The 27,485-nt window shown below is 41.5% G+C and overlaps 1 protein-coding gene across 4 annotated transcripts in view; it reads left to right on the top strand.

Annotated features, from left to right (window-relative positions):
* Positions 1-27,485, top strand: part of LOC110486072 (serine/threonine-protein kinase MARK1) — a 93,844-nt gene that overhangs the window by 61,369 nt on the left and 4,990 nt on the right. For all 4 annotated transcript variants that reach the window (XM_021557398.2, XM_021557399.2, XM_021557400.2 and 1 more), the window contains 13 exons: positions 451-499; positions 5,648-5,713; positions 6,163-6,233; positions 8,355-8,411; positions 8,636-8,872; positions 19,328-19,447; positions 19,817-19,916; positions 20,148-20,260; positions 20,823-20,976; positions 24,857-25,029; positions 25,359-25,450; positions 25,771-25,932; positions 26,852-27,109. In XM_021557398.2, the coding sequence (XP_021413073.1) occupies positions 451-499; positions 5,648-5,713; positions 6,163-6,233; positions 8,355-8,411; positions 8,636-8,872; positions 19,328-19,447; positions 19,817-19,916; positions 20,148-20,260; positions 20,823-20,976; positions 24,857-25,029; positions 25,359-25,450; positions 25,771-25,932; positions 26,852-27,109 (1,652 nt within the window). The remainder of the gene's footprint in view (positions 1-450; positions 500-5,647; positions 5,714-6,162; positions 6,234-8,354; positions 8,412-8,635; positions 8,873-19,327; positions 19,448-19,816; positions 19,917-20,147; positions 20,261-20,822; positions 20,977-24,856; positions 25,030-25,358; positions 25,451-25,770; positions 25,933-26,851; positions 27,110-27,485) is intronic.

Genomic DNA, 27,485 nt, shown 5'->3' on the forward strand with positions numbered 1-27,485 from the left:
CGGCGAGCCGCAAGTTGGGGAACGCTGACCTAAACTATTTCTAACAGATGTTTAATCTTGGTGTTGTACCCTGAAATGCTCATGTTGTTCATCTGAAACATCTGTTCAATGCAGCTGCATTGTCATCCAAAAAACACTGATGCAACTGCTCGACGATCTGAATGTGGCCCTGGGCTTTTTTAAACGTCAGTGAAGCTCTTGAACACTCACAGTACCAACAATTATCATCAGGAGATGACAATCATATGCTCCAGTCATTCCAGTCAAGATACAAATCCAACTTCTGTGCAAGAAGACAGTGTTATCTTATTTCACTTTCAAAACTGATTTTGTTCTTGGTTATTTTGTTTCCTTGATTTCCGTGATGAAAATGACGAATGATCCCTGGCAGTTAGTTTGATTGCAGGAGATTATGATTGTAGATGGCATCTTTCTCTCTTCTTTTCACAGCTCTTTCGTGAAGTCAGGATCATGAAGATCTTGAATCACCCCAATATAGGTAAGACCAACCAACATATCTATTCTATCATCTATATGCAAGTTATTTTCAAAAGCAATGCAAGTGTGAAGCGAGATTGTACCGTATTAATACTAACACTACCATATTACTACCACTTCACACGACTTCTTTCAAACCTATTGTACAACATCCAATTCATTTGTATCCATTTCTTTCCATACTCTGACGTGGACAGTTTTGAGAACAGAGCTATCAAAAACAAAAATGAAATATCACCCAAAGTCTCCATTTTTTAAAATTGAACTAGGCAAACAAATTCTTATTTACAATGACTGCCTACCCCGGCTAAACCCTAACCTGGGCCTGTTGTGCTCCGCCCCATGGGACTCTCGATCACGGCCGGTTGTGATACAGCCTGGAATCGAACCAGGGTGTGTAGTGACACCTCAAGCACTGAGATGCAGTGACATAGACCGCTGCGCCAGCTCGGGAGACTTGGCCTAGGATAAGTACATGTATGCATTGTCTTCCTATTAATGTCTTTATGCTACTTCTTGTCCAAAGCAAAACATTTGCCTCTATCAATGGGACATGCCAGGCTAGATAAAGGATACATCAAATAAAAAGAATGACAAACTAATAACAAGAGAACTTGATGGAAAGCGATGCGGCATTCCAGGATGAAACGGCATTCCGGGATGTGGCTGTGCAGTGACAACTAGGGAAAAGGGAGCCGGCAGTCCTTATTAGTATGATTTGTTTTCAACCGGATCCCATTCCGGTTGACTTTGAGATGCTCCTTTTCTGGGCTGGCCCATTCCGGCTAGCCACCGAGTGGTCAGAAGTACTCCCATAAAACATATTTTGGACTGGGGGGTGGCTTCATTAAGACCCTGGGCCTGGGAATGATTACACAATACACACACACACTTCAAGGCAAGGGCAGAGATTTATCTGAAGGTAACCAGTGTCACTTAAAAAACCCAGACTCGCCAAGTTGCTTTTTTACAACCCATTATTCACCAACAGATACAATTTATTTCAGCCATAACTGGCATGTACTGTCTTTCTGTTTTTGGGTTATGTTTCCAATCATGGTAATGTCTGCAGTACCTTTTTATTGTTGTTCAATTTAGGCTGATGAATCCCATTTTTAGAACTAATCCAAATCTAATGCATCTGACCACCTGACCTGATGGGAACAGGTTGAAGCAGTAGTTGAGTGGTAGCCTGAGCGCCAGTCTGTTTTAGCGATCATGCCAGCTCTTTGTCACGCATTATGTCAAACAGGTTTGGCTTGACAATGACAGCTATGTAGTTGCTAAGAGCACAAACAGATCTGGGACCAGGCTAGATGAGTGGATGGGCAGGGCTGGCAATTATTAGGGTGGCTTTGCTCTCGATAGCTGGCTTATTGTTTTAGGTGGGATAGTTTAGGGTGGGTTGTGCAGGCAGTCGCTGATATTGAATCTTAGAGGCCATCTTCTGCCATTGTGGCCTTGAGCAGGACACTTAGGTTCTAAACTGCTCCTGGGATGTGCATATGGGGTTTTGAGGAATTTGAATAAAGAAGGAGACAAATCTGTTTCCTTAAGACAATGGACAAATAAGTAATCGTCATTTATATTTTAATAGTCAGGTCAATTTGACTTGAGTCCAACCCTGATCAAACCTTCAGTCTCTTACTACCTTTCTCTTTTCCCGTTCTATGCCCAGAGTAATGAAATGAGTGTGACAGGAAGGGGGTCATTTCATTCCTTTACTTGTTGAAACAGACTCAGCGTGCTGGTTTCCACTAGAGGTCGACCGATTTAATTAGGGCCGATTTCAAGTTTTCATAGCAATCGGTAATCTGCATTTTTTTTGGACTCCGATTACATTGCACTCCACGAGGAGACTGAGTGGCAGGCTGACTTCCTGTTATGCGAGTGCAGCAAGAAGCCAAGGTCGTTGACAACTGTGTGAAGACCGTTTCTTCCTAACAAAGACCGTAATTAATTTGCCAGAATTGTACATAATTATGACAACATTGAAGGTTGTGCAATGTAACAGCAATATTTAGACTTAGGGATGCCGCCCGTTAGTTAAATACAGAACGTTTCCGTATTTCACAGAAAAAATAAACGTTTTATTTTCGAAATGATAGTTTCCAGATTTGACCATATTAATGACCTATGGCTTGTATTTCTGTGTGTTGTGTTATAATTAAGTCTATGATTTTATAGAGTAGTCTGATTGAGCAGTGGTAGGCAGCAGCAGGCTTGTAAGCATTCATTCAAACAGCACTTTCGTACATTTGCCAGCAGCTCTTCGCTGTTCTTCAAGCGTTGAGCTGTTTATGACTTCAAGCCTATCAACTCCCGAGATTAGGCTGGTGTAACCGATGTGAAAGGGCTAGCTAGTTAGCGGGGTGCGCGCTAATAGCGTTTCGATCGGTGACGTCACTCGCCCTGAGACCTTGAAGTAGTTGTTCCCCTTGCTCTGCAAGGGTCGCGGCTTTTGTGGAGCGATGGGTAACGATGCTTCGAGGGTGGTTGTTGTCGTTGTGTTCCTGGTTCGAACCCAGGGAGGAGCGAGGAGAGGGACGGAAGCTATACTGTTACACTGGCAATACTATAGTGCCTATAAGAACATCCAATAGTCAAAGGTATATGAAATACTAATGGTATAGAGAGAAATAGTCCTATAATTCCTATAATAACTACAACTTAAAACTTATTTCCTGGGAATTTTGAAGACTCATTTTAAAAGGAACCACCAGCTTTCAAGGAACTTAAAAGTTAGCTTTTTTACATGGCACATATTGCACTTTTACTTCCTTCTCCAACACTTTGTTTTTGCATTATTTAAACCAAATGGAACATGTTTCATTATTTCATTAAAATGTATTTGTCTGTGGCGTGTGTCTAAGTCAAAAGCATCCGCGCACACACGTGTGTGTGTTTGAAAGAGCCTTTATGCATCCAGATCAATGAGAAATTAATCACTTTCTTTGTACAAATCATGGCTTAGTTTTTTTTTCATGTACACAAAAAGCTTATTTCTCTCAAATGTTGTGCACAAATTTGTTTACATCCCTGTTAGTGAGCATTTCTCCTTTGCCTTTGTGGCATATCAAGAAGCTGATTAACCTTTCTAAGATATTGGTTCCCATTTGGGACTCTACCCTCCCACGTTCAGATGGAACGGTGGCGCATGGAACGCAAAAATATTCTTAGAAATATTTAACCTCCACACATTAACAAGTCCAATAGCTCAAATGAAAGATAAACACCTTGTTCATCTAGCCAGCAAGCCAGCCAGCATCTAGTCAGATTTCTAAAATGTTTTACGGCGAAAACATAGCACATATATATGTCAAACCACCACCAGACACAGCTCATTTGAATAGCCAAAACATGCAATCAACAAACGCAGGATTAAAAAATAAATCATTCACTAACCTTTTGAAAATCTTCATCAGATGACAGTAATAGGACATGTTACACAGTACATTTTTTTTTTTCCAATAATATGCCATTTATATCCATAAATGTCCATTTACAGTGAGTTCATGTTCAGAAATTACTCAATGTCCGCAGGAAATCTAGGTAGCGCGGCAAGATAACGTAAATAGACATCATAAACTTTGACTAAATACACATGTTCTACATATAGTTAGAAAGATACACTGCTTCTTTATGCAATCGCTTTGTTACAATTCTTTTTAACGTTACAGAAATCGCACACTATTCAATATTCTGAGACGGCGCTCAGATACAAGCTACATTTCTCCGTAATGTTGGAGTCAACAGAAACACAGATTTCAGCATAAATATTCCCTTACCTTCGATGGTCTTCGTTCAGAATGTTCTGGAAGGCTTCATACTTACCCAATACATTGTTTGGTTTCAAGTCTTGCGTCTTTGTATTAGCTACTGCTAATAACATCAGCTGAAATGCACCCAAAATGTCCTCTGGTCCGGAAAAGTTGCGCATCAAAACTTCAAAATTACATATTATATGTCGACTAAACAGGTCAAACTAAGTGCAGAAGCAAGCTTTATGATGTTTTAAACACACAAAACAAATTTCAATTCAATCGGTCATCGTCTGTCCTTCTCTTGAGTGCTGGAACAAAGGAATGGCTGGGACCAATTCGCGCCACAACGCACAACATATTTTCTCATGGCACGCACTAATTTCACTCCCATAGGGCCAATTCTCGCGGGATTTGAACGATTAAAAGCTCTACTGAATGAGGACATCTAGTGGAAGACATAGAACGTCTCCCCAGAATCATAACTGGTTGGGAAGGGTGGGGGCGATGACGTCAAAGTTGCTCCAACTTTCATGACCACAAAAACTAGTTTGGAAGAATGCCTGCCCTGTGAGTTCTGCTATACTTACAGACATAATTCCAACGGTTTTAGAAGCTTTAGAGTGTTTTCTATCCAATAATAATTATTATATGCATATATTAGCAATTTGACAGATTTTTTTTTCAGTTTACTAGGGGTACCCAATTCCTCCAAAGGGGGCATAAGTCTGCCATATCCTTAACAGGTTTTAAACAGCATGATCATTACACAGGTGCACCTTGTGCTGGGGACAATAAAAGGCCACTTTAAAATGTATAATTTTGTCACACAATACCACAGATGTCTCAAGTTTTGAGGGAGTGTGCAATTGGCATGCTGACTGCAGGAATGTCCACCAGAGCTGTTGCCAGAGAATTCAATGTTAATTTCTCTACCATAAGCCACCTCCAATGTCGTTTTAGTGAACTTGGAAGTACATGCAACTGGCCTCACAACCGCAGGCCACGTGTAACCACGCCAGCCCAGTACCTCCACATACGGCTTCTTCACCTGCAGGAGTATTTCTGTCTGTAATAAAGCCCTTTTGTTATAAAAACACATTCTGATTGGCTGGTTCTGGCTCCCCAGTGGGTGGGACCTATGCCCTCCAAGGCCAACCCATGGCTGAGTGTGTGCATCCCTGCCAAGTCATGTGAGATCCATAGATAAAGGCCTAATTCATTCATTTAAATTGACTGATTACCTATATGAACTGTAACTCAGTAAAATCTTTGAAATTGTTGCATGTTGCGTTTATTTTTGTTCGGTATAGATGCACCCTTTTTGGGATGTGTTGTCCTCATTGGCTGTCTTCACTCATCCACTATTTCTCTCCTTTTCTCTCCAGTTAAATTGTTTGAAGTCATTGAGACTGAGAAGACACTTTATTTGATAATGGAGTACGCCAGTGGTGGTGAGTATGAACAAAATAATGATTGAATCTAAAATGACTGTCTTAACTATAATGCTTCCCCCCATGCACAGTATTTTATTGGGCAAGTGATACATGTTTCGACCATGATTGTCTTTTCCCGGTTCAGTAAGCACACATTCTCTTTCTTTTGAGACATTTGTATATTTTGTCTGCACATTGGCAGACAACTCCCAGGTATTGGAGAGCCGCATTGTGTGCAGGCTTTTATTCTACATCAGCTAAGATGCCAAATTATTCATATTATTCTGGTACAAACTGAAGATTGTAATTAACTGATGACTTGAATCAGGTGTGTTAGAGATGGCCTGGAACAAAAGCCTGCACACCTGCGGCTCTCCAGGACTGGAGCTGCCAAAGCTTTTTGGTTTGCAGTAGATGTTTCCTCCCTCACTCCAGACCTCGCTCTTTCTTTCTCTCGACCTGTCCAGGTGAGGTATTTGACTACTTAGTTGCACATGGAAGGATGAAGGAAAAGGAGGCTCGGGCCAAGTTTCGCCAGGTGAGTTACTGCTAACACTCAGTCACACACAACTGCAGACTCACATGGACACGGACACACTCCAGCAAGCAAACACACACTTACACACGGAGTATAGCGATACAAGCACGTGCGTGCGCACACACACTGCTGAAAACCGCTGTGTGAAGAGGTGCAGTGATGTCACCAGACATATCCTCTGTCATCCTGTGGGGAGGGAGGAAAGAAAGGCACTGCAGAAGACGGGTCCGTGCTCTGAATAAATATGAGCTAATGACCTCCTGGGAACAGACAGTGCGTGTATGACTGCATTTATGTTCATGTTCTACAGGAAAAGGGGGGATACCTAGTCAGTTGTACAACCGAATGCCTTCAACTGAAATGCGTCTTCCACATTTAAGCCAACCCCTCTGAATCAGAGAGGTGCAGGGGGCTACCTTAATCGGCATCCACGTCATCGGCGCCGGCTGTCTATTAGGGTGTGTGTCATGCCACTGAGTCCTACAGGCGAGGTTGGGCATGTCTCTTACAGTTTGTGTGTATTCTACAAGCCAGGCAGTGTGTGAGTTGATAACATCTCAGTAAAGTGTGTGTGTCTGCGAGCGTGTGTGTGTGCTCATGAAATTCCCTTATCTGTTACTCAGCACGAACAGACCTCATGCTGATTCACCAAGCAGAAACACAGAACATCATTAGAAGTACTTTATTACTCCCCTAGTGTACTTCTCTGTCAACCCACACTGTGTTTTGGCATCGCAGCATCCTTGCGTGACTAAGTGAAAATTTGACTTAAACGGATTCCCCTTAAGTATATAAGGTTAGTCAATGGCCCCGTCTAGAAACAAGGGACTAGGCCTTTCCTCTAGACTCTAGTGGTAGTCCTTAAGCATAGCAAAATAATTTTATGAAGTGTCTCTCCCAAGTATATAAGGTTAGTCAATGGCCCTGTCCAGAAACAACCCCTAGCCCTATCCACTACCCACCACATTTGTAGATCTGAAGCAATTGGATAGGGTGTAAGGAACATGGCAAAAAATTCAGAGCGCAAGGTCAATCTATGACTGTTGCTGACCCCTATCCAGTCCTTTCAGATCTACCTAGGAGTCAATATAGAATTGCACAAAAAGTCTAAACTGTTCATTTGAATGGTGCAAATGTCTAACCTTTTCTTTGCATCCTTCCTTTACCTCTCCTTTGAGCTAACTGTAAGGTGACCAGATGTCCCCAATTTCCGGGACAGTCCCCGATTCTGGTGACCTGTCCCTGGAAATGTCCCCGATTAGCCCTCAAAGAAAAAAGCAACTCAGAAGTTAAAATGAGTCTGATATTTAAATAATCAAACACTGTATCCAATCAGATTTGCATGTAAAAATGCTGTCTTTCACTGTACCCAATTCGTTTACCTTTTTATGTTAATATTTATCAGTGATAACCTATATTGTAACCACCGCATGAACGACCGTGCCTCCAACAGTATAGCTACCAAACTTGGCTGATAGGCTACGATTAAGAACTGTAGAGGGGTAATCCATTTTTCGCGCAGCTAAAATCTGCTCACCTAAGCTAACAGATCAGTTCCCATATTATGTGTCTCAGAATAGGACTGCTGTTCAAGAATCTGCTTTTTTAGATCGTTATGAGATAATATGGACCGAGGGGACCTGATCCTAGGTCAGCATTCCTACTCTGGACATACTTTATGAATTCGGCCCTGGAAAATATGTGTTGTCCTATCCAGTCTTGTCAGAATTGATGTAGCGTTAGCATACCTCGAGGGAGGAAGGATGACTTATCTATGTAGCATTCAAACAGAGTACCCTATCTCTGACTGATGAGAGATTTGATTAGCCTTATTGCAAGGAGGCTAATGCAATCCAACCTCTAGGAATGGGGACTAATTAATTTGTAGCGTAGCATAGCTTAGCGGCTAATGTTGACTAGCTGTAGAGATATCTTTAGCGTCAGTAGAGCGATTGCGTAGCGGCTAAATCTACCATTGAGATTTGTTAGCTTAGCTATGGTAATTTGTTGATTTAGTTAAATCAAGTGTGTTAATGCTGGGGTAGAAATGTACAGCCTTAGAGACCCCTAGGAATGGATTGGGAAAAAATTGTCCCCCTCCAACAGAATTTTCTCTTTCAGATTGTCTCTGCAGTGCAGTATTGCCATCAGAAGAGGATCGTCCACAGGGATCTGAAGGTGAAAACCAATACCATACATGCTGCTGTAGCATTGGAACTTTACGCCATCAAGGGTCACACACAGTGACTCATTGTCTGAGTGTGTCTGAGTAGACATTGATCGATACAGATTGAGAGACAGACACTCAGACTCTTCCTCTCTCGATCACTGTATATCCGTCTTTCTGTCTGCTGTGTCTCTCGTATACAGATACTCACCCTCCTCTTCCAATCTCAAATCAGGCTGAGAACCTACTCCTGGACGCAGACATGAACATCAAGATTGCAGACTTCGGCTTTAGCAACGAGTTTACCCTAGGCAGTAAGCTGGACACGTTCTGCGGCTCCCCGCCCTACGCTGCCCCAGAGCTGTTCCAGGGGAAGAAGTATGACGGGCCCGAGGTGGACGTCTGGAGCCTGGGGGTCATACTGTACACACTTGTCAGCGGCTCACTGCCCTTTGATGGACAGAATCTAAAGGTGTGTATGGTGGGGGGTGGTTGTGTGTGTGAATTTTGGGGGATATTCTGTATGGAACCTATGGGTCATAATGTTATAGGTATTGGTTGAAGCTCAGTGTTAAATTCCAAAATGACACCAATCTCGATAAAAATTTGCAAATCTACTTTATTGGAGGTACACAACACACTCCCCGCATTTTTTTAACAGGGTCATTAGCAATTGAGTTAAAGGAGTATTTGTTGTGCCTACCTAGTTAAAATTCTGGACGTCAGATTAAAATGAGACTATAGCATCCATAAAGTGACCCGTCCTTTAAGAAACAACGATGTGCTGCCCTTTTGTAGCATTTCTGACAATGTTAACATATTTGTTTTTTTGCCCAAATGCCGAGTAATAACACTGGGTCGGTTGCTCGGCAACAACACAGCTACTTGCACCATGCTGCCAGTTATAAGTGTATGCGAACAAACCTAGGCTACTGTATATAGCTAGCTATATGGTGGTATTCAAGCTGAGGTTAATTCATAAATGCAAGCAGATATTTGGGTTAGCTAGGAAGCTAACTAGCAAACATTAGCTTGCTTGTACAAAGTCCCGCAGCTGTCCTCTGAAGCCAGCTAACACTTGTCAGCTGAAAGCTAGCTAGCTAATGGACAGGCAAATAAAGGTAGCTGGCCAATGAATGTAGTTTTGATTAGCTAGGTAGGTAGCTCGCAATGTAATGTTAGACGAGAGCTAACGCTGGCTAGGTAGCTAACCAACAAGCGAGGAAAGCTAGCTATATATAGCCAAGTAAGGTTTTTCACATAAGGTCATCATGTGTTAACTGCTGATCTAGACTCTTGCGTTTAATCGGAGCACAAAAAAATATGCTCAAATAAACTAGCGAACGTCCTTGGCTGCTATGAAAGCCAATTTAACTTTAACTAGCTAAGTAACTTAAGCCACCCAAAGACTGTAATGTTGGCTAACGTTGATGGCCAGATCATTCACCACAATATATCATACTTTCTTACGCAAAATATAAGTAGTTAGTTAATGTTACTTTGGGAAACTGCCAAGCTAATCACTTTCATTTGCATTGTACAGACCGAGCTACGGTAACGTTAAGACGAGGTAGCCAGATTTCAGACATGATAAACACTGCAGTTGGCTACGCAACATTTCCTCGACTAAGAACAACCAAGACCACAACACAAACTATAACAGAGAAAACGAATTGCTTTGTTAAGAAACAGTAAATTAGCTATGTTGAACCGAATATAAAATATGGTTGAACCCCAAATGCACATGTATAGATATCCTTGGAAAGGGCAACTGATGGTTAACAGCATCGCTGTTTCAAACACGTGTTGAATAAATTCCAGCTCTGGCATAAACAAACTCCCTCTCCTGGCGTCTTTACATTTATAACCCAAATGTGTGCTGACTGATCAACAGTGTCAAATTACTTTTCAGTGTGTACACAGAAAATCCCAAATCGCCATACACAAGTAAAACATAGTCGGAGCTCCACACGCTGCACCAGGTTAAAATAACAACATCAGACTCATTGCTTGGTTACGTGACTTGCTGTGTGCCAGTTTGGTCTCATAGATTAGAAGGAACATACTAAATGTAAATCAAGGACACTGAAATTAGTATGATATGTTACATTTGGTATGCTTACAAAAAATCAATGTTCCTATTTCTGAAGTTAATCTCTATTTTTGGTGTAAATAGCATGTTATAGAAGGGAAAGTTTTTGTTGGTGTGTGATTTGGCTTGTTTTTGAAAAATTTACCTCAGCCGCAATTCGATTCCTCATTGCTTGTTTAGCAGTATCGGTACACAACGATGAACAAAAGCTCCAAAAATAAATGTTCTTTAAAACGGCATTGTTGGTTAAGGGCTTGTGAGTAAGCATTTCACTGTAAGGTCAACAGTTGTTGTATTTGGCGCACGTGACACGCTCTCAGTATATTTATATAGATATTTCAGGCCAAGCGTGTCCTGTGGGCAGCACAGCTGGTAAAATAAACATCTGGAGTCGCACAAAATGGATTATAACGTTGCAGATAAAGTTCGGAATGATACAATTTCATGTGTACAACATCTAAAGACCTTTATCACTATACTTTAATGAAACAGCTGATACCGATTATTGAAGGACAAAAAAAGCCGTTACAGATTAGTCGGCCAATTTTTAGAATGTATTTGTAATAATGACAATTACAACAATACTGAATGAACAATTATTTTAACTTAATATAATACATCAATAAAATCAATTTAGCCTCAAATAAATAATGAAACATGTTCAATTTGGTTTAAATAATGCAAAAACAAAGTGTTGGAGAAGAATGTAAAAGTGCAATATGTGCCATGTAAGAAAGCTAACGTTTAAGTTCCTTGCTCAGAACATGAGAACATATGAAAGCTGGTGGTTCCTTTTAACATGAGTCTTCAATATTACCAAGTAAGAAGTTTTAGGTTGTAGTTATTATAGGAATTATAGGACTATTTCTCTCTATACCATTTGTATTTCATATACCTTTGACTATTGGATGTTGTTTTAGGCACTTAAGTATTGGCAGTGTAACAGTATAGCTTCCGTCCCTCTCTACCTGGGCTCGAACTAGGAACACATCGACAACAGCCACCCTCGAAGCAGCGTTACCCATGCAGAGCAATGGGAACAACTACTCCAAGTCTCAGAGCGAGTGACGTTTGAAATGCTATTAGCGCGCACCCCGCTAACTAGTTAGCCATTTCACATCACATCGTTACACCAGCCTAATCTCAGGAGTTGATAGGCTTGAATTCATAAACAGCAGAGCTGCTGGCAAAACGCACGAAAGTGCTGTTTGAATGAATGCTTATGAGCCTGCTGGTGCCTACCATTGCTCAGTCAGACTGCTCTATCAAATCATAGACTTAATTATAACATAATAACACACAGAAATACAAGCCTTAGGTCATTATTATGGTCGAATCCGGAAACTATCATCTCGAAAACAAAACATTTATTATTTCCGTGAAATACGGAACCGTTCTGTATTTTATCTAACGGGTGGCATCCATCAGTCTAAATATTCCTGTTACATTGCACAACCTTCAATGTTATGTCATAATTCCGTAAAATTCGGACAAATTAGTTTGCAATGAGCCAGGCGGCCCAAACTTGCATATACCCTGACTCTGCGTGCAATGAACGCAAGATAAGTGACACAATTTCACCTGGTTAATATTGCCTGCTAACCTGGATTTCTTTTACCTAAATATGCAGGTTTAAAAATATATACTTCTCTGTATTGATTTTAAGAAAGGCATTGATGTTTATGGTTAGGTACACGTTGGAGCAACGACAGTCCTTTTTCGTGAATGCGCACTGCATATGCAACACAGGACACGCTAGATAAACTAGTAATATCATCAACCATGTGTAGTTATAACTAGTGATTATGATTGATTAAGTGTAATGCTAACTAGCAGCTTACCTTGGCTTCTTACTGCATTCGCTTTACAATCGGGCTCCTCGTGAAGGGAGGTGGTTAGAGCGTTGGATTAGTTAACCGTAAGGTTGCAAGATTGAATCCCTGAGCTGACGAGGTAAAAATCTGTTGTTCTGCCCCTGAACAAGGCCGTTAACCCACCGTTCCTAGGCCGTCATTGAAAATAAGAATGTGTTCTTAACTGACTTACCTAGTTAAATAAAGATTGAATAACGGTGTAAAAAAAAAAAAAAAAACTTGAAATTGGCCCTAATTAATCAGCCATTCTGATTAATCGGTCAACCTCTAGCCCTGATACTGCACAACGAGAAATTGGGAAGTGAATCGCGAATAGTGTAAGTTTCTCAAAAACGAGCCAAATCACACAAAAAGTATATTGACCCTTCTATAACATCCCATATACATCAAAAATAGAGATTTACTTCAGAAATATGACAATTTGACAATAACTAATTCTCAGTTATGGCAAAAACAAGGATGGTTTGCTGGGGTGGAAGGATAGGCATATAATGTGAATGTCTAGGAACCCAAAAGTTGAGTGTTCAAATCTCACCATGGACAACTTTAGTATTTTAGCTAATTACCAACTTTGCTACTACTTACTACTTTTTAGCTACTTTTCAACTACTTAGCATGTTAGCTTGTCTGTAGAGCTTCGAGGCAGGATTGTGTCGAGACACAGATCTGGGGAAGGGTACCAAGAAATGTTTGCAGCAGGAAAGGTCCCCAAGAACACAATGGCCTCAATCATTCTTAAATGAAAGAAGTTTGGAACCACCATGACTCTTCCTAGAGCTACCCGCCCGGCAAAACTGAGCAATTGGGATGGTCAGGGTGGAGACCATGAGCCCGATGATCATTGACAGAGCTCAAGAGTTCCTCTGTGGAGATGGGAGAACCTTACAGAACGACAACCATCTCTGCAGCACTACACCAATAAGGCCTTTATGGTAGAGTGGCCAGACGGAAGCCTCTCCTCAGTAGAAGGCAGCCCACTTGGAGTTTGCCTAAAGGACTCCAACCATGATAAACAAGTTTCTCTGTAATATGCCAGGGAGATAGCAACAGTGTACATAAAGTAATACTACATGTATGTTGTGTGGTAAGCTGTTAGAAGCCCATGTGCCTCATCCTAATAATTTGGTACCTTTCCCCCTCATAATTTAGCCTACTGTTCTGACTTGGTGGTACACATGTAGCCTGTAGCCTGTTTTAGAGAAATGTCATCATCGAATATTGTAAGACCAGTGTGTGCTTATATGCCCCCTTTATTTATCCTATGGTTCCGACATGGTGTACAGGGAGAATATTGTGAGGATGGCCCATGTTCTGAATTATTTTTCAAAAGTGCTGAACAAATTGTTGTATTGACTACACTAACGGTCAAACGTTTTAAAACACCTACTCATTCAAGGGTTTTTCTTTATTTTTACTATTTTCTCTATTTTGAATAATAGTGAAGACATCAAAACTATGAAATAACACATATGGAATAATGTATTAACCAAAAAAGTGTTAAACAAATCTAAATATATTTTATATTTGAGATTCTTCAAATAGCCAACTTTTCCATGATGATAGCTTTGCACACTCTTGGATTTCTCTCAACCAGCTTCATGAGGTAGTCACCTGGAATGCCTTTCAATTAAAAGTTCATTTGTGGAATTATTCTACTCCTTAATGAGTTTGAGAAACTACAGTCCATCATTACTTTAAGACATGAAGGTCAGTCAATCCGGAACATTTCAAGAACTCTGACAGTTTCTTCAAGTGCAGTCGCAAAACCCATCAAGCGCTATAATGAAACTGGCTCTCATGAGGACCGCCACAGGAAAGGAAGACTCGGAGTTACCTCTGCTGCAGAGAATAAGTTCATTAGTTACCAGTCTCAGAAATTTCAGCCCAAATAAATGCTTCACTGAGTTCAAGTAACAGACGCAGCTCAACATCAACTGTTCAGAGGAGAATGTGTGAATCAGGCCTTCATGGTAGAATTGCTGCAAAGAAACAACTACTTAACGACACCAATAAGAAGAGACTTGCTTGGTCCAAGAAACACGAGCAATGGACATTAGACCCATGGAAATTTGTTCTAACCGCAGTGTCTTTGTGAGACTCAGTGTGGCTCAACGGATGATCTCCGCATGTGTATTTCCCACCATAAAGCAGGTGGTGTGGGGGTGCTTTGCTGGTGACACTGTCTGTCACTTATTTAAACATTCAAGGCACATTTAACCAGCACAGCATTCTATCACATTCTACCACAGCATTCTGTAACGATACCCCATCACATCTGGTTTGAGCTTAGTGTGACTATCATGTGTTTTTTGCAACAGGACAATGTCCAAACCAGCTTCACCTGGAATGCTTTCCAACAATCTTGGCGTTCCCACATATATTGAGTACTTGTTGGCTGCTTTTCCTTCACTCTGCGGTCCAAACCATCTCAATTGGGTTGAGTTTGGGTGATTGTAGAGGCCAAGTCATCTGATGCAGTACTCCATCACTCTCCTTCTTGGTCAAATAGCCCTTAAACAGTCTGAAGGTGTGTTGGGTCATTGCCCTGTTGAAGAGCGAGAAGAAAAAAAAGTGCCACTAAGCGTAAACCAGATGGGATGGGGTATTACTGCACAATGCTTTTGTAGCCAAACTGGTTAAGTGGGCCTTATTCACCGACCAGTGTCCCCAGCAAAGCACCATCACGCCACCTCCTCCATGCTTCATGGTGGGAACCACTCATGCGGAGAGCATCCATTCCGCTACTCTGCGTCTCACAAAGACACGGTGGTTGGGACCCAAAAATCACACATTTGGACTCATCAGACCAAAGGTCAGATTTCCACCAGTCTAATGTTCATTGCTTATGTTTCTTGACTCAATCAAGTCTCTTCTTATTGGTGTCCTTTAGTAGAGGTTTCTTTGCAACAATTCGACCATGAAAGCCTGATTCACGCAGTCTACTCTGAACAGTTGATGTTCATGTGTCTGTTCTTTGAACTCAGTGAAACATTTATTTGGGCTGTAATTTCTGAGGCTGGTAACTCTAATGAACTTATCCTCTGCAGCAGAGGTAACTCTGGATCTTCCTTTTCTGTGGCTGTCCTCATGAGAGCCAGTTTCTTCATAGCGCTTGGTGGTTTTTGCGACTGCACTTGAAACTTTAAAAGTTCTTGAAATATTCTGGATTGACTGACCTTCATGTCTTAAAGTAATGATGGACTGTCATTTCTCTTTGCTTATTTGAGCTGTTCTTGCCATAATGTGGACTTAAAGCTTTCTTCTGTGTACCACCCCTACCATGTCACAACACAACTGATTGGCTCAAACACATTAAGAAGGAAAGAAATTCCATAAATTAACTTTTAATAAGGCACACCTGTTAATTCAAATGCATTCCATTCAGATGACTACCTTATGAAGCTGGTTGAGAGAATGCCAAGAGTGTGCAAAGGTTTCAAGGCAAAGGGTGGCTATTTTGAAGATTCTCAAATTATTTGTTTAACACTTTTTGGTTACTACATGATTCCATATGTTTTATTTCATAGTTTTGATATCTTCACTATTATTCTACAATGTAAAAATTAAGAAAAACCCTTGAATGAGTAGGTGTCCAAACTTTTGGTGTGTGCGTGTGTGTGCGTGTGTGTGCGTATGTGTGTGTGTGTAATTATATAAATATTTGGGGGATTGGAAATTATGTAGACAATTACATTGATAGAAGCCACAATCTATTTGCAATATTAAATATTATCCACCTCCTTAAAATAATAATACATACCATATAAAAACAACTTACTAAATGGAGTGTCTCGGATTTATGTACAGAATAATATGAAATGCTATTAGATCAGGTTGCAGCCTGCAGCAGCATTCAGTCAAAATAAAAAGGAAATTAGTCTTTACCTGATTAAATGAGTCTGTTTTCAACAAATCCACTGTTTTAGACTTGTATTTATCCAAGCAAGAGAAATAAATATGCAATCACTATTGTGTGAATGAATAAAATAGTTTTGGAATGAACGCTTCCAGACATTTAAATGCTCTGTTTAAGTCAATGTGTTAAGAACAGAATTCAAAGTGTAATGGTTAAAGTTAGTGCTTGTGGATCAGAACACTTTTGGTTTGCCTCCCGGAGGAGATGTGTTGACCGTTTTTTAGTTTAGTTTTGACAGGCCGCTCCCAACACATTGAGAACAGCCCATCCATATTTCACGCTCCTGTAGCCATCTAGCCAGCTACATTGTGTAGTCGCATAGTAAATATTTGCTTCAGTCGTTGTTTGTTGCTCTTGCCAATTTGCTTTGAGCAATGATCAGTAGAATTGAGCTGGGATCTTATCAATTAATAAATTAAATAAAACGCACAGCATGATTTCAAGAAGCTGATTAAACAGCATGATCATTACACAGGTGCACCTTTTGCTGGGGACAATAAAATACCACTTTAAAATGTATAGTTTTATCACACAACACAATACCTCATATGCCTCAAATGTTGAGGGAGTGTGCAATTGGCATGCTGACTGCAGGAATGTCCACCAGAGCTCTTACCAGACACTTTAATTTTAATTTCTCTACCATAAGCCACCTCCAATGTTCTTTTAGGGAATTTGGCAGTACATCCAACTGGCCTCACAAACGCAGACCGTGTATGGTGTCGTGTTGGTGAGCGGTTTACTGACATCATCATTGTGAACAGTGTGCCCCATCGTGGGGTTAAGGTATGGGCAGGCATAAGCTACGAACAACAAACACAATTGCATTTTATCAATTGCAATTTGAATTACAGGTCGACCGATTTTAATTAGGGCCGATTTCAAGTTTTCATAATAATTGGTAATCGACCATTTTGGACGCCGATTTACATTGCAATCCATGAGGAAACTGTGTGGCATGCTGATCACCTGTTACGCGAGTGCAGCGTCAGAAGCACCTTGTGGCTGCAATGAGTATGTTGCTAGCTAGCATTAAACTTATCTTATGAAAAACAATCAATCTTCACATAATCACGTTAACTACACATGATTGATGATATTACTAGGTTAACTAGCTTGTCCTGCGTTGCCTGTTAAATTATCATCGATTCACAGCCTAATTCAACTTCGCCAAATGGGTGATTTTATAAAAAATCTATATAACTTATTACTTTTGTTTTTACCTTTTATTTAACTAGGCAAGTCAGTTAAGAACAAATTCTTAATTTCAATGACGGCCTAGGAACAGTGGGTTAACTGCCTTGTTCAGGGGCAGAATGACATATTTTTACCTTGTCAGCTCCGGAATTCGATCTTGCAACCTTTCGGTTACTAATCCAACGCTCTAACCGCTAGGTTACCTTCCGCCTCATGATTTAACAAAAGCATATTCGCAATAAAAGCACATTCATTGCACAAATGTACCTAACCATAAACATCAATGCCTTTCTTAAAGTCAATACACAGAATTATATTTTTTTAAACCTGCATAATTTGGTAAAATAAAAGCATGTTGGCAGGCAATATTAACTAGGGAAATTGTGTCACTTCTCTTGCGTTCAGTGCAAGCAGAGTCCGGGTATATGCAACCGTTTGGACCGCCTGGCTTGTTGCAACCTGTGTTTCTTCCTAACAAAGACGGTAATTAATTTGCCAGAATTGTACATAATTATGACATAACATTGAAGGATGTGCAATGTAACCGCAATATTTAGACTTAGGGATGCCACCCGTTAGATAAAATACGTAACGGTTCCATATTTGTCACTGAAATAATAAATGTTTTGTTTTCGAAATTATAGTTTCTGGATTTGACCATATTGACCAAAAGCTCATGTTATTATGTTATAATTAAGTCTATGATTTGATAGAGCAGTCTGACTGAGCAGTAGTAGGCAGCAGCAGGCTTGTAAGCATTCATTCAAACAGTACTTTACTGCGTTTGCCAGCAGCTCTTCGCAATGCTTGAAACGCAGTGCTGTTTATGACTTCAAGCATATCAACTCCCGAGATTAGGCTGGCAATAATAAAGTGCCTATAAGAACATCCAATTGTCAAAGGTATATGAAATACAAATGGTATAGAGAGAAATAGTCAACGCGTCATAATTCCTATAATAACTACAACCTAAAACTTCTTAACTGGGAACATTGAACCACCAGCTTTCATATGTTATGAGCAAGGAACTTAAACTTGAGCTTTTTTACATGGCACATATTGCACTTTTACTTTCTTCACCACACTGTGTTTTTGCGTTACAAATCACGGTATTGTGAAAGCACCTCCTCTAAGAGTATGAATCAGGCTGTTTGAGGACGTTTGAATCCGAAGCAACCTGCCTACACATAGCTACTGTAGTAGGTCAAAGCTGTGTGCTAGAAAACCTTGGTATAGCATGGATGGAATGGGCATTGTGGTGCTCATGTGAATTTCCTTTTTCGGCTTCAGACCAATGCCTATTCTCACTTTTTTTTTTTTTTTTTTTTTTTTTTTTTTTTTTGATAGGCCAACATACTTGATTGTGTGGTGGGGCATGGGATGGATGTATGGAACAGATGTAAGGATAAAGCGAGATGGACGGTAGTCTGGAGGTCATCCTTTATGCCCTTTGAATCTCCCAAGGGGAGGTGTGTGTGGAACACATCATTCTCCTTCAGTTGCTACCGTAGTCAAATACTGCTGTTTCAGTTGTTCCACAGTTCTCATTGCTAGAAAGTTTTTTTTTGTCACACTTAAAGTTACGTAGGCCTTATACAGTACTGCAAAACAAAACACTGTTTTTGGTCACACTATTTGACATGGTCCAATTACATATTTAACATTTTCATGTCAAATAAAGTGTTGAGTGGTAGTCTTTCTCTTCCTTTGGCCAAAAAGTCTCATCCACTGTTATTGTTAATTGTCCTGTGTAGGAGCTGAGAGAGAATGCTAAGAGGGAAGTATCGTATTCCTTTCTACATGTCTAGAGACTAAACCAAAACCTCTACTCTCTATATCCCTCAATAGGAGCTGAGAGAGCGAGTGCTGCGAGGGAAGTATCGTATTCCGTTCTACATGTCTACAGACTGTGAAAACCTGCTGAAGAAACTGTTGGTGCTCAACCCTGGCAAACGGAGCAGCCTGGAGGTAAGAGAGTGCGAGCAACACACACTGAAACATACGCGAATGTACGGTCACGCACACATGCATGGACACACGCTTATGGACTCAAACACATACCACATGTGCATGCTCATGTAGATATAGAAATCTCTAGTTCACGTCTACACTTTGCTTTAATGAAACTAAAGAAGACATGTTAAACAGATGGCTTCTAGACGCTGGAACACTTTGATGTGTTGCTCAGTTTTTTTTTCTTCTACATCTTACTAATTCCAACTTGGGCATACAGATGTACAAAGTATCATGTTTTTCACTATGCTGAAGCTGTTTAGTCCTCTCTATCTTTGTCTCTCTTTGTCCATTGGTCCATCTAACTGTCTGTCTGCCCCTCAGCAAATCATGAGAGACCGCTGGATGAACGTGGGCCATGAGGAGGAGGAGCTGAAGCCCCATCAGGAACCGGAACCCGACTGGAACGACACCAAACGGATAGGTCAGTCACACACGCCCAATATCATAAAAGTCTGATTGGATTCTCTCCCTTCCTCACTTATGGGCTGTTTTGTAACACGCTATATTTTATGAAAAATATCAATTCCATGCCACAATATGATAAAATACAATAATGTTATTATTCTTAAGGGAACTTCAGGTGTTACATTATATTACTACCATTTTCATGCCATTCATTCATTGTGTTATGTTCCCTCCTCTCTCCCTACAGAACTGATGATAACCATGGGCTTCCCCAAAGAGGACATCACTGATGCGTTAACAGGACAGAAGTACGACGAGACCATGGCCACTTACCTCCTTTTGGGCAGGAAACCAGCCGAGGTGAGACATGGGCTATAGCCATAATAATGACAGACTTCACAAACAAACAATTCATGTGTATCCTATGGATACGCACATTAAAGATTTACTCCTTTATTTGTAAACCACAAAACGTCAGCTCCACGACTTGGTTTGCTATAAAGCTGAGGGAAGGGGCAACCACACTCAAATTTTTATTAGGAGATATGGATCAAGGACTGACAGTCCATGAGGTCAAAATTATAGTTTAAACTGTGTTTTAAAGCTATACTTTAGACTGAAATAATCATTCACAGCGGGCAACTTCCTGCTTACCAGACATCAACAACAACAAAATTCTAATCCGCCAAGACTGCCATTATTTCCTCTTCCCAATGTACGCCCTCCCTTGAAGCATGGGAAGAGCCAATAGTGGCGGTCTTGGTAGGTTAGAATTTTCTTGTTGATTTCTATAAACAGGAATTCGCCCCACTGATGTCATATTGCAGTCTACCTTTAAGTCTACATGACCACCACGTTATAATGTGTGCAATGACTCTTTTGTTTTTTCAAATGCCCCCACCCCCCTCCTTTCATTGGACAGTTTGAGGGGAGCGAGTCGCTGTCCAATAGCAACCTGTGTCAAAGGTCACGGCCCAGCAGCGAGGCCAACAACAGTTCCAGCCAATCGCCTGCCCACTCCAAGGTCACACGCAGCATATCGGCCAACCAGAAGCAGCGGCGCTTCAGCGACCATGGTAGGGACGGCATTGTCGACCATCTTGAATCTCATGGCACAAGACTTGAGTTTTACCACCATTATTAAAGAAAATATAGTTATAATATATCGGCTAATCGTAGCTTTAAGAGTTATGGATTTTGGCATTTTTATGTCTCTGTGTCCAGTATAAAGCAAGCTATAGTTAGTTTTTGCGAGCCAATGCTAACTAGCGTAAGCACAATGACTGGAAGTCTACAGCAGGGCTCTCTCCAACCATGTTCCTGGAGTGCTACGGTCCTTTAGGTTTTCACTCCAACCCTAATGTAGTTCGCCTTGCTGTGCCTTCAGAAAGTATTCACACCCCTGGACCTTTTCCATATTTTGTTGCTACAGACGGAATTTAAAATGGATTAAATTAAATTGTGTGTCACTGGCATTGGTGAAGTTATTAATTACACTTTGGATGGCATATCAATACACCCAGTCACTACAAAAATAAAGGCGTCCTTTCTAACTCAATTGCCGGAGAGGAAGGAAACAGCTCAGGGATTTCACCATGAGGTCAATGGTGACTTTTTTAAAACAGTTGCAGAGCTTAAAGGTTATGATAGGTGAAACCTGAGCATGGATCAACAACATTGTAGTTACTCCACAATACTAACCTAAATGACGGGGTGAAAAGAAGGAAGCCTCAACAGAATAAAAATATTCCAAAATATGCATCCGGTTTGCAGTAAGGCACTAAAGTAAAACTGCATGAAACGTGGCAAAGAATTTAACTTTGTCCTCAATGCAAAGTGTTATGTTTGGGGAAAACAAGAGAGTACCATTCTTCATACTTTCAAGCGTGGTGGTGGCTGCATTGGGTTTTTTAGGACAAAAAGGAATAGAGATAAGCACAGGAAAAATCCTAGAGGAAAACCTGGTTCAGTATGCTTTCCACCAGACACTGGAAGACAAATTCACCTTTCAGCAGGACAATAACCTAAAACACAAGGCCAAAAAAAAACACTGGAGTTGCTGACCAAGACGGACATTGAACGTTCCTTCGGTGGCCTAGTTACAGTTTTGACTAGAATCGGCTTGAAAAATCTATGGCAAGACTTGAAAATGGCTGGCTAGCTCAACAACCAACTTTTACATTTTTTTTTTTTTTTTACCTTTATTTAACTAGGCAAGTCAATTAAGAACAAATTCTTATTTTCAATGACAGCCTATGAACAGTGGGTTAACTGCCTGTTCAGGGGCAGAACGACAGATTTGTTCCTTGTCAGCTCGGGGGTTTGAACTTGCAACCTTCCGGTTACTAGTCCAACGCTTTAACCACTAGGCTACCCTGCAACCCGACTTGACAGAGCTTTTCTTTTTTTTCACCAATATTTAACCAAGTAGGCAAGTTGAGAACAAATTCCAGCTGCGACCTCATTTACAACTGCGACCTGGCCAAGATAAAGCAAAGCAGTGCGACACAAACAACAGAGTTACACATGGAATAAACAAACACACAGTCAATAACACAATAGGAAAAAAGTCTATATACAGTGTGCAAATGAGGTAAGGCAATAAATAGGCCATAGTGGCGAAATAATTACAATTTAGCAATTAAACACTGGAGTGATAGATGTGCAGAAGATGAATGTGCAAGTAGAGATACTGGGGTGCAAAGGAGCTAAATAAATACAGTATGGGGATGAGGTCGTTGGATGGGCTATTTACAGATGGGCTATGCACAGGTGCAATGATCTGTGAGCTGCTCTGACAGCTGATGCTTGAAGTTAGTGAGAGAGATAAGAATCTCTAGCTTTAGTGATTTTTGCAGTTTGTTCCAGTCATTGGCAGCAGAGAACTGGAAGGAAAGGCGGCCAAAGGAAGAATTGGCTTTGGGGGTGACCAGTGATATATACCTGCTGGAGTGCGTGCTACGGGTGGATGCTGCTATGGCGACCAGTGAGCTGAGATAAGGCGGGGCTTTACCTAGCAGAGACTTATAGCTGACCTGGAGCCAGTGGGTTTGGCGATGAATATGAAGCGAGGGCCAGCCAACGAGAGCATACAGGTCGCAGTGGTGGGTAGTATATGGGGCATTGGTGACAAAACGGATGGCACTGTGATAGACTGCATCCAATTTGCTGAGGAGAGTGTTGGAGGCTGTTTTGTAAATGACATCGCCGAAGTCGAGGATCGGTAGGATGGTCAGTTTTACGAGGTTATGTTTGGCAGAATGAGTGAAGGATGCTTTGTTGCCGAAATAGGAAGCCGATTCTAGATTTAATTTTGGATTGGAGATGCCTAACCAGACACCTTGGAATTTGTAGTTGTCCACATATTCTAAGTCAGAACCGTCCAGAGTGGTGATGCAAGTTGGGCGGGCGGGTGTGGGCAGCGATCAGTTGAAGAGCATGCATTTAATTTTACTTGCATTTAAGAGCAGTTGGATGTCACGGAAGGAGAGTTGTATGGCATTGTATGGCTCGTCTGGAGGTTAGTTAACATAGTGTCCAAAGAAGGGCCAGAAGTATACAGAATGGTGTCGTCTGCGTAGAGGTGGATCAGCAGCAAGAGCGACGACATTGATGTATACAGAAAAAATAGTCGGCCCGAGAATTGAACTCTACAACTGGAGTTGGATTAAAAAAAGCTATAGGAGGGTTGCTCTCCAGGAACAGGGTTGGAGAGCCCTTGTTTACTGCGGTACTCTCTTCCCATAGAGTACCGCAGTACAAACCAATAACCATAAAACCTAGCGGACAAACAAGAAAATGGTTTCATTATCTATCCCATAGTGGATTGTAAAAGCACTTAAAATAAGGACTGTGTTTCGTGTAGGCTTACCCTGGCGTAAAGTTTTGATTTCCGTGTTAATCTCTCTAGGACAAGGTGGCTTTTATCAATATATTTGACTGTATTTACCCCCCAAAAATGACATTCTAATTAGCTGCTAATGTGGTTATCATAAAGAACTACAAATGCCATGGTGATCTGGATGAGACTGATGAGTCGAGGCAAAGGTAAGATTCTGTGGATTAAGTATGTTAGCTAAATGTAGTAATGAATAAATTGGCTAGATTTCTTTAAATAGGCAATTCTGTGAAATGTCTTGTGCAAGTTTTAAATTGACACTACCAAAGGGGACACTCCTAGCAAAGGTGTTAGCTAGAGATGATGTGTAGAGGCATGCAGGGATTTGTAGTCTTGCATGATGTCTACTTTGATGCTAAGGAGTATTTTTGAATCTGAGAGTAAATGGAATATATAAGTCATCTTGTCCGAGAGTAATTTACATAGTTATCAAAACGTCACGCCAGGGTTAGCCTACACGAAACACAACCCCTATTTTAAGTGTTTCTACAATTCCCAATGGTAAAAATGACTTGTGGAGAAATGATTGGAATCATTTCCCTGTTTGACTACTAGGTGTTATGGGTATTATGACACCTCCACTGTGGGGCTCTATAGACTTCCAGTCATTGTGCTAACGGTAGTTAACAATTGCGCTAATGGTAGTTGGCAACTTCCTTCAAACTGAACAAGTTCACCTGACTCTGGGGAAGTAGATAGTGCTTTATTGCCAAAATCATGAAATATCCCTTTAAGTTGAACTTATTAGCCTCGGGAAGTTCCCTTTACACTTGAACCGTGTGCAACACGTGCAAGCAGAGCTTTCTTTACATGTGGCCTAATATAGTACATCCAATGGAAATGTTTAATAATACTTAACACCAGTAGGAATTTTAGGTGGATGCCAGTCAATAAAACACACAAATGTAGTTTTAACTGTTCAACTATCATAATTATATAAATGTTCTGCATTGACTGAAGTTACATGATATTTGCCCTAACTCTGCGGAAACCACAATGGGACTTCCTTGTTAAAAAAATTAAGTCCATACTGTTGTCATTGCTCTGTGGCTCCTCAGTGGCGCCCTCTATCCCCCCGTCTATGTCCTACACCAAGCGGGCGCAGGCCAACAGCGTGGAGAGCGACAAGGGCGATGCCGCCCACAAACTTGGCACGGCCGGTTCCAAGGCTGACGTGCCCACCTCGCCGCTGGTGGCACAGGAGAGGAAGAAGTCATCCACTGCCTCAGGGGTGAGAGATCAAAGTGCCCTTTTGGGGGTCAAAATGCTATGCAGGATATGTATTATAATATTCAGAGGGCTACGGTTTCTGCCTCCAAACAAGCAGGAGATGACTGGCACAAAGTAGTTTTCTATCCCAAAATGTACAGGAAAGTTAGTCTTTCCCAAAGTAATTTAGAACCCATCAGACTAGTCATAACTAGTCACGAGATGCTTAGCTTCCATTATGGTCTTTATTTTGTGGGACGGTCAGAACAGAAATAGTCTACATTGTGAATTAAGTAATTAAAGGCTGTGTGTTTCTGTGTGCGTGTCTGTGTGCGTGTGTGTGACCCATAGAACAGCAACGCTATGACCAGGAGGAACACGTACGTGTGTGAGCGGTCGAGCACAGATCACTACACGGCCATTCCCAATGGCAAGGACAGCAGGTGAGGAGGGCGATGGGGATGATTGCTGTTGATAACGTTTGCAGCTTTGATTGCTGTTGACAATGTTTACCTGCCTAAATACGTAGGCGTTGGAGTGTGACTCTAGAATTGACTCTCTCCCTGTTCTTGCCCCCTCTCTACCCCTCTCCTCGTGTTCTTCCTCCTGTGATCCTTCTTGTCCCCTCTCTACCCCTCTATCCTGGATTCCTCGTGTTCTTCCTCCTGTGACCCTTCTTGTCCCCTCTATACCCCTTTCTTTCACCTTATTTCTCTCACCGTCCTGCTCTCTGTCTCTCGTTCTCTCGCTGTCTTTCTCTCAGTCTGACTGAGATGTCAGGCTCGGCCAGTGGCTCCTCGCCCTCGTCAGGGGCAGCCTCAGCTGTCACTTCCACCCGTCCGCGTCATGTCAAGTCCATGTCGGCGTCGGGCCACCCCATCAAGTCCCCACTGCCTCCCATAGACGACAACGCGGAGTACAAGGGGTGAGCTAGGGGGCTAGAGAGAGTGAGAGGGGCTCAAGTCCCAAATAGGAAGGGGCCCAAGTTATATGAATTACTAATACCTACCCTATACATTTTTTTCTTCAGGTCTAAATCAAATCACATTTTATTTGTCACATACACCGAATACGACTGGTATTTCACCTTAACGTGAAATGCTTACTTACTAGCCCTTAACCAACATGGCAGTTCAATAAATAGAGTTAAGAAAATATTTACTAAATAAACTAAATTTAAAAAAATCACAAGGTAACACAATACATTTACATAACAATTAAGTTATATACAGGGGGTACCGGTACCTAGTCAAGGTACGGGGGTACAGGTTAGTCGAGGTAATTTGTAAAGTGACTATGCATAGATAATAAACAGCGAGTAGCAGCAGTGTAAAACCAAAGGGGGGAGCGTCAATGTAAATAGTCCGTTGGCCATTTGATTAGTTTAGTTGTTCAGCAGTCTTATGGCTTGGGGGGGGTAGAAGCTGTTAAGGAGCCTTTTGGTCCTAGACTTGGTGCTCCGTTACCACTTGCCGTGCGGTAGCAGAGAGAACAGTCTATGACTTGGGTGACTGGAGTGTTTGAGCATTTTTTGGGCCTTCCTCTGACACCGCCTAGTATATAGGTCAAATGAAGTGCCTAAAGGTACATTTAGAGTTGAGCAAGGGTATAAGACAATGGAGGGTTGAGGAACTGTGAGAAATGACTTGTTAGGACGTCCATGTTTTTTCATTGCCCTAAGATACTATTTCCTAGAAGTCAGAGATGGAACTTAATTTGATTAATGTTCTATTACTACTAATGTCTTGATATTAGGTGAGGGAAGAAATCGGTGATATTTCTTATCTATATCTTCTTTCTACTTCCTCTTTCCCTGCACCTATTCTTCCCTTCTCCCTCCGCAGCCCTCCCACGGCCTCACCGTCGGCGCACAGCATCAGCAGCAGCACGGCCGCCACGCCGCCTGACCGCACGCGCTTCCCCCGCGGCTCCTCCAGCCGCTCCACCTTCCACGGAGCCCAACTTCGCGACCGCCGCTCGGCCACCTACAACGGTCCGCCCGCCTCGCCCACACTCTCCCACGATACGGGGGCTCTGTCCCAGGCGCGCAGGGGCACCTCCACGGGCATCATTGGCAAGATCACCTCCAAGTTTGTCCGCAGGTCAGTGGAAATGGGCGGAAAATGCACCATACAAATATGTTTGCCAAACCTGGGACCAATAGTCAGATGGCCTACCCTGAAGTATTGTAGGTGCGCTTGATTTATCCACAACTGCGTGCAAGGCTGAGCAGAGTTGGCAATTTTGGGCCCATTCTATAGGTTTCATTGTACTGGGCACATCTCCATTATTTAAATGGATCTGACCATGTATTTGACTCAGATCTGATATTTACAATACTAAACTGCAGGAGTATGGTCAAGTCCATTTCAATTCGGCAAGTAAACTGCAATTACAATTTAGTTCCTGAATTGACGTTATTGAAATGGAATTGACCCCAATATCATGTCTCATGTTTCCCTTCCTTAGGGCCATATT

Source organism: Oncorhynchus mykiss, chromosome 13, assembly GCF_013265735.2.
Source record: "Oncorhynchus mykiss isolate Arlee chromosome 13, USDA_OmykA_1.1, whole genome shotgun sequence".
NCBI classification, from domain to species: Eukaryota; Metazoa; Chordata; class Actinopteri; order Salmoniformes; family Salmonidae; genus Oncorhynchus; species Oncorhynchus mykiss.